We start from the raw sequence: 12,903 nt of genomic DNA, 5'->3' as shown, positions 1-12,903 counted from the left end.
GGGAAGCATCAGATAAATATATATTACAGACTTTCATTAATACACAAACAGTTTAAACAGATGACATTAAGTCTTTTTTTCTCAGACCAACGAAACATTAGCATTTTTCTTTTCTACCCACAGAATTCACTGTGAAGAATCACATGAATTTAGCTACAGATGAAGATCACTAGATAGTGGTGTAACTTGCCTCCAACTTGCTGTGTTTGCCATAACCCACTGTCTTCTCTGTAAATAAAATTAACTACAGGAAGAGAATGATTCACAAATATTTAAAGGAACTGTAATAGTACTTAAAGTAGTGGTAAGACCACCACCTCGCTCCTCAACTTCCCTCTTTCCCCTAAATTACTTACCACAAACATTTGATCTTTCATTTCTAGACATTATAAAATTGACAAGTAATCAATAAGTTTGAAACCCTGCTTTTAAGGGATCACAAAAAAAAAAGTAAAGTAGAAATGGGTACCCATCAATTTGCAGTAACTTAGATGCTTTACAACCATGTGTTTTTCTCCACCTACCCTAGCTGTCTCTGGTGTACTCTAGTCCTCTTGAAAGCAGGTCAGCAGGCAGAGCGCTGAGCAAAAGAATTTGACTTCCATATCAAAACATAAAATCAAAGAAGGCTGGTAATTGAGCCATGCTCTTGCTTCTCTTATTCTCCAGCTGGGTGACATATCCATGCCTAAGCAAAGGACACTGACAGAATCCAGGCACCACTACCCTATTTTTAACCTCTCTCCCTCATACTGGACCTTCCCTGCCCAGGGAGGAGCGGGAATCTCATTCCTTCACCTTCTTCTTTCCCTCACTTAACAATCTTACACTGCCCTGAACCAAAACTAAACTTCGAACTGAGGCTGACCTTTTTTTACTGAAAAATGATGGGGTTTTACTAGGAAAAGCTTCAAGTTCCTTGCTTTTATTTTGTTGATTAAAGCTTTAAAACCCACTAGCTTTTTTTTCCCCACTTCTACTGGACTTAGATGCTTGACTGTACCAGAAGAGTCTTCCTGAATGGTTCTGTTGCATGGCCTTGATTCGAATAGGAGGAAGACTTGGTTACTAAGTTTGATTTTTGAAAAAAGATAGTCAATGTCATTGACAATGTAAAGTATTTCTCCCAGCTGGAAAAAAGGCAACAAATTTCATATGCTCTCTAAAATTACTTACTTTGGGCTGTATTATCCATCTTGTTTCTAAAAAGAAGTGGGGGAGGGAAATAACGTATCTGCTATAAACTTGTCTGTTCACAGAAATAAAGAATACAACTGCATGGAAAACTGGTTCCAAGTTATGACGTGTCACCGCCCACTGCCTTGTGGTGGTTTTGGTGTTTTGTTGGTTTGTTGGGGTTTGGGGTTTTTTTGCTTTTAAGAAATTTCAAAAATTTTTACAAAATACCAAAAGATAATTTGTACTGGCCTATGGCAAACAATCAAACATAAAATATTTCAGCCTATTTTAAAATATTTCAGTCTTTTACACAGGTGGAGCTTTACATTCAAAAAGTGGTGAAAATATAAGATACAAAAAACCTTATTCCAGATGTATTAAGACCTAGGTTGGATTATACTCTAACTAATTACAAGAATTAGTGAAAAGTGACAAATTCCAATAAATTCTAAGAATTAGGGCTCATAAAAGTTACTTTCACCAAAGATGTAATTATTAGCTCAAAGCTTCAATGGTACTAAACCTTAATGGAAGAAAGAAAAAGTTGGCTACTGTCAGTCTTGACAGGATTAAGCTTCCTGGAATTACAGAAATAACCTTATCTTTAATCTTGAGAATTTTCACTCAGTAAAGGATTCTTTCCACTAAAGGGTATTTTCTACTCTACTCAGTAAAACCCATCTGCTATCATGCATAAAACCTAGCAGGATATCTAGTCTTTCCCAAGTGACTGATCTTTTCTTTTTTTGGTGATTTACATTCAGATCATCTTCTTACAGAAAGCACAGTCACTTTTGATAGTAACTCCTATGACTCTTACCAGGCACTTCATGATTTTCTTCTGACACCATCTCTTCTTCATCAATGCCTTAAAGTATATTTTTCTGCTTTATCTAGTCAACACTGTAAAGCAGTAAATTTATAGTTGCTAACTTAAGTTAATTACACTAGATCATAGATTCACTTAAAAATATGCATTTTACCCTCAGGCATATTTTTCTTCCAAATTATAACTTCAGTAAGAAATTAAGATTGAATATAGACATTTACTTGGTTGGTACAATTCCGAACATAAATAAAAGGAGATGAAAATGTACTTCCTCAACGTCAGTATATAGCTGTTACTATTAACTGTAGAATGACAAAATTGACTCTAACAAGAAAGGGATGATTCTGAACAATGAAGCACCCATATATCATTATTTGGTACCATCATGAGAACTATGAAAATAATTATCCCTCAGTAAAGTTACTATTGATGGCTAGCGATACTGCTGAGGGCCCTCCATCAGTCCTAAAGGTAGAATGTTAGTAGTGACAGACATTTTTTCCCTTTGTAATATCTTAGACAAATAAAATATTAATAGATCAGACATATGAGCCATCAGTCAATCCAGAGACCGTGCAACCATTATATCAAAACTATCCTGTGTAGCATGAACCCTTTGAACCCTTTAAATTAGCCTCAACAAATTCCCTCCTTTCCCAAAAGAATTTCCTACTGTAAACACAAGCTTTACCAAAACCAGAGCATTTCTCAAATATCTTTTTTCATGCAGATAACTTAGCTTGGTAAAGTATAACCACTGAAAAACATCCCTTAAAATGTTTGTTGCTTTTTTTCATTTTTCAGACTTTATAGCATATCAAATTGTCATCACTTCCTGTCATAAGCTAACAACAAATATGCTAGTCTTGCAGAACAGTCACCAACTCTCCTGAAAAAAGTGAATTGCGTAATAAAATCTCTGATACATCATTAATATTATTACAGTGATCATCGATTCTTTTGTTTCCGAAAGCACTCTGAAATAGTCTTCCACCATGTATTTCAACAGATAGCAAAACAAAGGACTCAAAACCAGTATACATTTTAAAATATAGTTTGCATGGAGCTGTAACACTATGCTCTGAAATACTTATGATATGTATTTCTATATTTTGAATATGAGTTTAATTTTAGTCCCACAGTAATGAAGTACATTGGGACAAAACTCTTAATGGTTTCACGAGCAGAAGGATCAGTTCATTTATCCCACTGGTCAAAAGTGGAGATCTGGGAGATCTCATTCAATTTCTGGCGTTATACTTCTGTGCAGAATTCACGAAAGAATCATTGAAAAAGGGGACTGTCGTATTTCCAATGCTAAACAAGAGCAATCCATTTAGTCAGTTTAATCAAAGGAATACTATTTAGGTGCTAGTTAGAAGTTTACTGCTGGAAATAAAATATGATGCCAAATACCTATTATTCCCAGAATACATGCAAGTTTGCAGTATTACTTCTGCCATATCTTTGTAGACAAGCAAAAATGAATTTTACATGTTCTTAGACAAAAGTTTGCAGCAAAAGAAACCATTTACCAGTCTGAGAAAAAATTGGTGACAATGGGAACACAAAATACCACTTCTGTATTTGCTAAATATCTAACTGGAGTGATTGCCAGGTCTAGAAAACAAGATGCAATCTGTTTTAAATGGAATGGCATGTATGAGAATAATGTTGATGTTATGGTCAGAGAAGCATTTCTTTTTATGGTAACAGTATATTCTAAACATTTCCCTTTTATTAAAAAAAAACACTTCCACAGTTTAATGCTCACGAGGCAGAAAATGTTCTGGAGATGTAGACTGCATCCAAACTGTCTTCTAACACATTCCCTTCAAATAAAAATACAACAAACCATTGTGCAGAATTGTTTGAAGAATAAATAAAAATTCTTCAGAGTACTTTCTTTCACTAGCGTTCCACTCAACTGCTTGCAAGGAAACCTGAATGCTAGCTAGGAGCTTCTGTCTGTAAATATCATTGGTATGTCAGAAGATTTCCCCCTTCCTTGCCTCAACTTCTCCTTAAATTACATTCAGATTTCTGTGGTACCATAACAACTTCAACATAGCACGTATTTCAGTATTTTGTAAAGGTTTCATTTCCATTTCCACCTCCAGTTTTTGTTGGTTTACATTTTTCATCCTGGCTGCTCTGCAGGATGTACATCCCTATAATATTTATGTGAGGTCTTACAGTTTTAACATGCAATATTGTTAACTACAATATCAAAACCACACCAAGCTATATACTGAAGTGATACCCTGTATTACAGGTTAGGCAACATATTTCACCATCTTTTATCAAAACATATGTCAAAGCAATGCAATTCCTGATGGCAAAATAAAAATGAATCATGCAAAAACGGTTGTTTGGGCTTTCATGAGATTCATATGAACTTTTTTTCAACTTCATTCATGGGAATGCATATTCCTCATTTGTGCAGCTTGATTTTTCAAGTTTAAATGAGGAAAAAAAGCCAAAACAAATCTCAACAAAACTGTTTTGCTTTGCCTGCTATGGGTCAATATCATGTAAAATGCCAAAACACCTTCTGCGCCCCCGCCTCCAGGCGGAAATGATCCCAGACTCATTTGGAACCCAGCACAAGCTTTCTAAATGGCCACAAACTATTCTAAGTGTTCCAGGTACGTACCAAAACCTGGATTCACCGCACATTGCAAAAACCCTGTGCAGAGCATGAAAATTAGAATCAATGTGTACTTGGATAATCCTTATTTTTTATTCTATAATAGTTATTTGTGAAAGGTTATGCAGTATACTTTACAGTTCAGATATCTAAGAGAAACTGTTGAGACGTATTAATGTCAGAGTTTATTTCTCTTCTAACTGTGGCACGCTATCTTTATGTACTTTACTCTAGAACCCAGTAAAAAGGCTGGACTTGAAGCTAACGGGAGATCAAGTCTAGTTGGTTTAGGTTTAGAACATTCCTTAATTCAACTAAAACAGTGGTTAGCTGGGGACCTTAGGCGAGGATAAAATACAGCATTGTCTGTCTTTACAGACCGTTCTCCAAATTTTGCACAGTCTCACATAGTCACACTAAATCACAGCAGAATTATGCAAGATATCTACACAATGCAGGACTATCTAGAGCATGGTTTGGAGAATACAAGTAGATAATCTCTTCACAGCATTTTCTTTGTACAACTTTCAACCATCATATAAAACCAAAGTGCAAACACTGAAGACAAAGTATGGCAAATGCTTAATAGATTAAACATACCGTATTACTGTGTGTACATGTCTATATTTTACAGTTAGACTGGAATGTGTGCACGTGAGTACACATGTATCTATATTATATAGCATTTATATTAGATTCTTAAAAAAAATTGGGGCTATTATGTTTGTGCTAACAACTGGACAGAAGCAGTTAAACTTATGTGAGACACTCCTACTTGATAACGAAGGATTAAGCGGAAGTTAACTGGTAGTATCCATATCTTGTAATGAAACATTCTATCATCCACTCCTACTTTCCCACTTTCCTGTGAAATCAATGTAGTTTGCATCAAACACCTACTTCATAAGGCTACTAAATCACTTCAAAGGCCAGTCTTCAACAAAGGACATGGGGAAATATGTACATTTAAGTGCTTAAAGCTCTATCAGTGAGTATTTTTTGAGTAGTTCTTACAGATTCTTACCAGCTCTTGTGTATCTTCTGCTAACGGCAAAAATGTAGCTTCCAGAACAGCAACTTGATCAGTGCTGAGCTTCTGCCACAGACTAATCAGCATAATCACCAAATGGGTGGCACTCTTCAACTTTGTGAATGCCTGGAACATGTTGGCTTGATTTTCTTCTGCTGCATCTGCTAGAGCTATTACCTGCAAAAATTACAAACTTCTGTTAAGTATAATTTTACCATCCATGAACACTCAACACTGAAATTACCTTTTGCACACTCTTGTTTTCCTTTAGAAGATCCTGAGGAATTCTGTTTTTCATAAAAGTAAACCGCAGAGTATTAAATGAGTTATTATTTATCTAGATATTTCTTTTGCATACGCAAGGCAATTTCAAGTCCATATGGCAACAGGATTAATCTATCTAGTAGAATCAATGTAGAAAGGATTCTGTTTAGAGCATATTCTTAAGGCATTCCTGAAATTGAACCCCATCATATCACATAATACATGATAACAAACTAACTTTCAGGTTTATATCACACAAGACACTAATCCGTATATGGCCAGCAAGCCTATTGTATTCATCAAAAACAATACATTGATTTTATGCAATTAAAAATGAAGTATTTAATAATTTCCACAGGAACATAACTACCATCTATTATTTTATTAACTCTCAGGTCTCTCCATGTTTTGCACTAGTTGCTTCAGCTTTTATGTCAAAAATGCAAACATTATGGATCATTTATATGAAGGCAATACCACTTTAACTGCCAGACATTATGAAATAATTTTCAAAAGAAAATAAAGTGGCAGATTCACTTCTTGTAAGATGGTAAGATTGTTTTGCTGAGTACTTCAAGATGGGGAAAACCAGAAAAGCTATTATATGATATTCTCCATTCAGAAATAATTGTCATTGTATATAATATTGTCCACTCACAGCATTACAAAAATTGGTATTTTGGAAAATATTGCTATAAATGCCTTCTTTCTTGAAATACAATGTTTAGACATTTTCCATCACTGGTGAAAAGTGAAGATGACAGTGATTTCAATATGCAATTGCTATTATTTCAATATGACAACAAAAGATTTTCCATGGTATTTGCACTGACTTACTTCAACTAAAGGAAAGGAACAAAAGTTAGGGGTTGATCCTGGGGGAGCACAACTTGCAAGACTTGTCCTCATGAATGCCGCTACATCTTCATTCATGTTGCCTGAATAATACTTGTCTTACAGGAGCGCTGATTAGCTTCATTGTCATTTAAATCAACACAAAGCACACACACCCCCCAACCACTTTCTCCTTCTGTTTATTTATCTGCAAAACGGGCTAATAGGTGCTTGACTGGAGTTGTGAAAAGCTTCACAAAAATGCAGTTAAAGTGTAATTAGTATTACAACAGAATTTACAGAGTAAAACTTGCAGAGCTTGATCCATTAACATCTGGCAACAGCAGGAAAAGGAAAATACTATACGATGCATCCCCAGCAGGGAAACAAAGCCAACCAGCTGTTAGCATTTGGTGGGGGAAAACTATTTTTAATCTGCAACGCTGGCATTAAAGATGTGTGTGTGTTCCCTCCAAGCTCCCATGTGACTGGGAAGATAAAGAAAACAGAATTTTAGGGAACTATAAATACAAAACATTTCAAACAAAACGTGTTGATAGCTTTTGTTTTAGGTTTTAAAATGCAATGTTTCCAAATAAAATGGAGAACCCACAGGACACTCATGAGTCCAAACACTACATAAATCAGAGCCAAGTAACAAAACAAACCAAAAAAGCCCAGCTAACCATGCGAAGGAGAAGTGAGAAACGAATCCCAAATAGCAAAAACTAACATGAGATACTTTGGTTAGATGAGAGTAACAGTATCACACATGTCACCTGATATAATCGTGTCCACATTCACTTTGCTCAGACCAAAGCCCTTATGTTCTTCATACCTCATGTTCTGCACAAGGTGGAGCTCCCTATTGCAGTTACATTTCCACAGAGTTATGGGTGGCAAAGCTGCATGACAAATGCAAGACTACGTAGTAACTTACATCAGTTGCATCTGACCACTGTAACCAGTAATTGTATGCACTACAGCTTCATCTTTCTGAGGAGGCAAGCAACAACAGTAGGCAAGTTCTCCTCAGTCTGACAGGGGCCTTCAAATATCTAATCACCTTTCCTGTGCAATATGCATTTGAGAATTTGGGGAAGAAAAATATGCTAAGATGAATTTAACATGCTGATGACATGCATCAGTATGCTTCCTGTAATATCATTACTGGATAGGATAGCACAATGGATAAATTCAGAATTCTTGGAATTTGGAATAAAGGCAAGCTAGCTGTATCCTGTTATGGGTAATGCTCAGCTAATACCACTTTTGCTGCAGAAGCAGTCAAACACAGCTGCACTTGTGTGACAACTACCTGAAGCCCACTTACACAACGAAGGTAAAAGGCACCTTTTAGACTGAGTCATTAACGAATTCCTAAGTGGTCTCTCACCCTGTGCTGTATTTCAACTTACACTGTACTGTATACCTCAGAAGCGTAAATCGCATGAAGAGAAGTAACTGACATGGTCTTTTACCTTAAAAATCCTTCATTTCAGAATTTGCTTTCTTTCCATTTTATAACCATGAACAAAGGAGATGCTCAGCTTTTCCTAGGCTAGAGATGTAAAACAAGTATCCCAGTACTCCCAAACAATACCTAATGACCAAGCCTATAAGCTATTTTGAAAGCAGCTGGCAGTCTCAAGTGCAGCTTAAATGCAAACATTTTACACCAATTGGAAACTATCAAGTAAAAAGTCCCACTGCATTGTGTAAGGCCTATCATTGCCTATGTAACATTTTTCTTTCTCCTTCACAAAGCAAGGAAAAAGCAGGAACAAGAAAAAAGCAGGAACTATTCTCAAAATTAAGATCATATTTAAGATTTTCACTAAATTTTATATTTGCGGTTGCAAAAGTAGAGCTGAAATCCAGAAGTACTTTTACAATCTTGAGAACTTCACCCCTCAGCACTACTACCAGGATTTGACTGCAGTAATTTCCACGCACAGAGTATTTCTCATGTTTTCATCCTTAAGTGTTCAAGCAGAAAGATTTCTCTCCATTGCTAAGCAGACCTTATAAGATGTCAAACATTTGAAAACTGTAAAGTAATGGTGATTCAAGTTTTAAAAACAATCGGATTTCTCCACTATTAGTGCTTACTTAGAGTTGTTTGCTTTTTTTTTTTTTTAGGGTATTGTTAAACATCCAGAAATAACTTCAAAATTACTAATCCCTCTTGAAAAAGGCTTGCAACATACCCAGTCTTGTATATTCAGACAAGTTTCCTTGGGGCAATAATGAACACCACACTCTCAGTTTATTCCAATAATACAAAAAAAATACAAATATAATTCCAAAAATACAAAATGCCTTCTTATTAGCTGGCCAGGAAGTTGAAGAAAACTTTGAAAAAGTAAAGGGCAAGAAGTGAGTATGAAGTTCCAAGAAGCTTTCTTTTGAGTTGGTAGTATATTTTCTTGGAGTCTCTAACACCATTGGGACTGAAGACTCTCACAGGTTTTATGCCATAGTCTAAAATGGAGAACAGGAAATATGACTGACAATTTGTTTTTCTTTTTTAAAAACAGCCAAGAAAAACGTAACTGTCCACCACTAGTGAAACTTTAGCCAACTAGTCTTATTCTCACCTAGATCTATCACACTGGGTTCAGCTTCTAGTAAATTTGAAATATCTTCACTTTTAGCAGAAATCAAGTTTGAAGACAGCAGAAGTTTGGCATTTAAGGAATACAGAATCTCTTTACAATTCATCCATAGCACTTAGGAGCAAGTCTCATATGCAAAATTTGTTAAAATATGAAAAATAACATAAAAAATGTAATTATTCTGAAATGAACACAGTGATGATGAATTATCAAGACTATTACGTATTTCTGCCCTGGTTTCAGCTGGGATAGAGTTAATTTTCTTTCTAGTAGCCAGTACAGTGCTCGTGTTTTGGATTAATGTTAATAACACTGATGTTTTTAGTTGTTGCTAGGTAGTTGTAGTATCTACACTAAGTCAAGGACTTTTCAGCTTCCCACACCCTGCCAGGTGCACAAGCAGCTGGGAGAGCACAGCCAGGACAGCTGACCCAGACTGGCCAAAGGGATATTCCCTGCCATACAATGTCCTGCTCCCTATATAACTGGGGACGCTAGCTGGGAGGTGGGATCACTCCTCAGAAACAGACTGGGCATCAGGGTCTTTTTTTTTCCACAGGTGGTGAGCAACTGAATTTGTCCATCACTTGGGATGGTCATCATGGTTATTATTATTATTTTGGTATCCTATGAAACTGTCTTTATCTCAACCCCACAAGTTGTTTTTTTTCCATTCTCCTCCCCATCCCACTGGGGGAGGGAGGGGTGAACTATCGGCTGAGTGGTGCTTAGTTACCGACTGGGGCTAAACCACAACAACTCCACAGTAAATTAATCCATAATCTAAACCCTTATACCTGGTTTCAAATGAGCCATAGGAGCAAAAACAGTAATCACAAACTCACAGGTCTCTTCTGGCAATCATTCTTAGCTTAATATGGAATAATTTATTGCAAGGTACTTAATTGATCCTACCCCTTCTGACTATTTTTAAACAAAATTAGATCTTCATAAAGCAGGAATTTAATGCATGTAAAGCAGAAAAAAATTAGCTAGAGAAATGCTAGGATTACTGCTTGTTCATTCCTATTGCAACAGGACATTTCATCCTTTCCCACATTCATTCATTTTAGAAAATACAACCCAGTTGCTAAATCTATAACAAGATCTAACAGAATATTTTTCTTGTGGTTTTAAGAAGTCTCCATCACACACCCTAGTTCATATAGAACATGTAAGCATTTAAAATCAAATGCTTTTTTCCTTACAAGCCCCTTTGTTTACCTTGCACACATGGCATGCAGCCACATACAAAAGCTAAGACACAGCAAAGAAAACCTTTAAAACAGATAAGACAACATAAGTGATAATATCAATTTAATAAAATCCTGAATATCCTTTATTCTGGGAGTAAACTTTTTTTACAGGCAATTCTCAAAGTAGTTTACAACACTACAAAACAGTAATTAGCAGCCTGATTCCCTGTGCAGACCATCTCACTCAACAACCATTGTGCACACAGCTTTTGACAGGTGACTAAAGCTTTATGGAATGCGGGCAAAGATATCCATGTCAGAGAGCGATCTTTATCAAACACTCGATCACCAGAAAGCATAACCGTGTCACTTGCGCAAGGGAGCACTTCTAAATGCCGCAGTGTTTCCACAGTGCTGCAACGGGCACGTAAGAGCGCATGTTGGGATTAAGTACCTCAGGCCACAATTATCTGACCTTAGTAATAAGAATGCCTCGGCTAGTGCTAACCATGACCATGGCTCTTGAAACTGTGGCATAGGCCCACTGTGATGACAACAAAGCATCAATTCACTAAATACTCAACTTTCAAGCAAAGCTCAACATGCCTCCGATCTGAGAAGACAGCAGAGACATGAAAGAAGTCGCAGCTCTATGACCCATGCTTCATGCAGCACCAGCTACCTCCTGAAATGCAATTGCCTCACTCGATGAACATGAAATTATTAATCATCACAAGTAATTACTATAGCGATCTGTGCCTCTGGAAACTAGAACATACTCAAGGAGGCAAGGGAAGTTGTGCAGTTTTTTCTTCTACGTTATTTCCGTGACAGAATTCTCATTAACAGCTCCACTGCACCTGTGACCGTAACAGGTCACAAAGCAGTATTATCTACAAGCACATCAGAAGTTACAGATTAAAATGGCAACCAACTCAAACACTCTACAAAAGCCAAATGCATGTACTGTTTAAATTCAGAATAGTCTTTTGAGACTTCACATCTAACAAACCTGTGTCTTACCTCCACAAATCAAGTACAGGCAATAGTGGATTATTATCACAGAGAGTCACACTGCATCTTATTTTATTACATTTTAAGAACTGATGGCAATGATGTTAACAAGACATCTTTTGGGATAAAATAACTACCAATGCAACTATCCACAGACATAATAGTATGAAAATGAACAATTCAAAAGGAGAAGAAAACAAAAAGAGATCTCTACCCTTTTCATTACTCCTCTTTAAAACACTCAATAAGAAGAGGCTACTACTTTGTCTTCATGAGTCTCTATTCCCTCAGCTTTTATCTATACCACTATACTGTTTTAACTAGGAAGTTTTTTTGAAGGTTATTGCAAAATATTTAGTGGGTTCAGAATGCCAGGCACTAACTAAAACCACTTGACTGTTAATACATTTAAACCCAAATTAAAACCCTGATACATGAATGTCAACCTAATCCATAGTAAATCTGTATTTTGATTGGACAAAATATTTAAACAAACTATGCCAGCAAAATTCAAGCAAGAAGAAGACCTGGTTAGCTCTACATCACAATTTGTTTCGATCTAATTAAAGGAAGTATATTCATATTCCCCTAAGTCTAAACATGCAGCTCGTCATATGCAGAAATCAATGTTGAAATTGTTTTCTGTCTTAGCAGACACTTAACGTAGTGGCAAATACCTGCTTCTTTGCATCACTGTTGCCAGTGTACTAGTTTTATTTAAACACATCTTAGTGTTTTATATTGCTGCCTATCATTATCTGAGCTTCCTGGTTTAAAACCATGGTAACAGAAAAGAATTCCTGTTGTCTCAGGTATTTCTTCCACCTGCGGTAAGAATTACAGTTATTATTTTAATTTGATAAATTTACTTCACTTGCTTGATTTTTTTTTAAAGGGGTTGAGCATTTTTGAGAAGCCAGATAAATTAATATGGTCAATACCTGACACTTCACCTCCTCTTGATAGTCTATCCACAAGTAAACATTGCAGTCAGTTTTGCATGTGAATGACTTCTTATTTGGTACAACAAATACCAAGATGGGGGGAAAAAAGAAAATTCTTGAAGGAAAGCTACAAGCATATTCCAAAATACATATGATATTTAGAAGCAAGTTCTACATTATAAAATCCAAATTTAAAAGCAGAGTTATAAAATTAGTAGCCTATCTGAATGAAATAACATCTGGTACAAATTACACAAAACCCAAGAAGCCCGTGAGTTACGCTGAAACCTTTACTTATCCCTTCAAAACAAAAGTTCTATTTAAGCATAGGGATGTGCTAAATAA

At 36.1% G+C, this 12,903-nt stretch overlaps 1 protein-coding gene across 7 annotated transcripts in view; it reads right to left on the bottom strand.

The window, feature by feature from the left end:
• BBS9 (Bardet-Biedl syndrome 9) overlaps positions 1 to 12,903 on the bottom strand; it is a 305,135-nt gene that overhangs the window by 162,868 nt on the left and 129,364 nt on the right. For 6 of the 7 annotated variants that reach the window (XM_054817041.1, XM_054817040.1, XM_054817044.1 and 3 more), the window contains one exon: positions 5,683 to 5,865. In XM_054817041.1, the coding sequence (XP_054673016.1) occupies positions 5,683 to 5,865 (183 nt within the window). Of the gene's footprint in view, positions 1 to 3,817; positions 3,841 to 5,682; positions 5,866 to 12,903 lie in introns of those variants that run through there. The other variant, XM_054817047.1, reaches the window with a different exon arrangement.

The sequence above is a fragment of the Grus americana genome, chromosome 2 (genome assembly GCF_028858705.1).
Source record: "Grus americana isolate bGruAme1 chromosome 2, bGruAme1.mat, whole genome shotgun sequence".
NCBI classification, from domain to species: domain Eukaryota; kingdom Metazoa; phylum Chordata; class Aves; order Gruiformes; family Gruidae; genus Grus; species Grus americana.
This window is presented reverse-complemented; position numbering and strand designations above follow the sequence as displayed.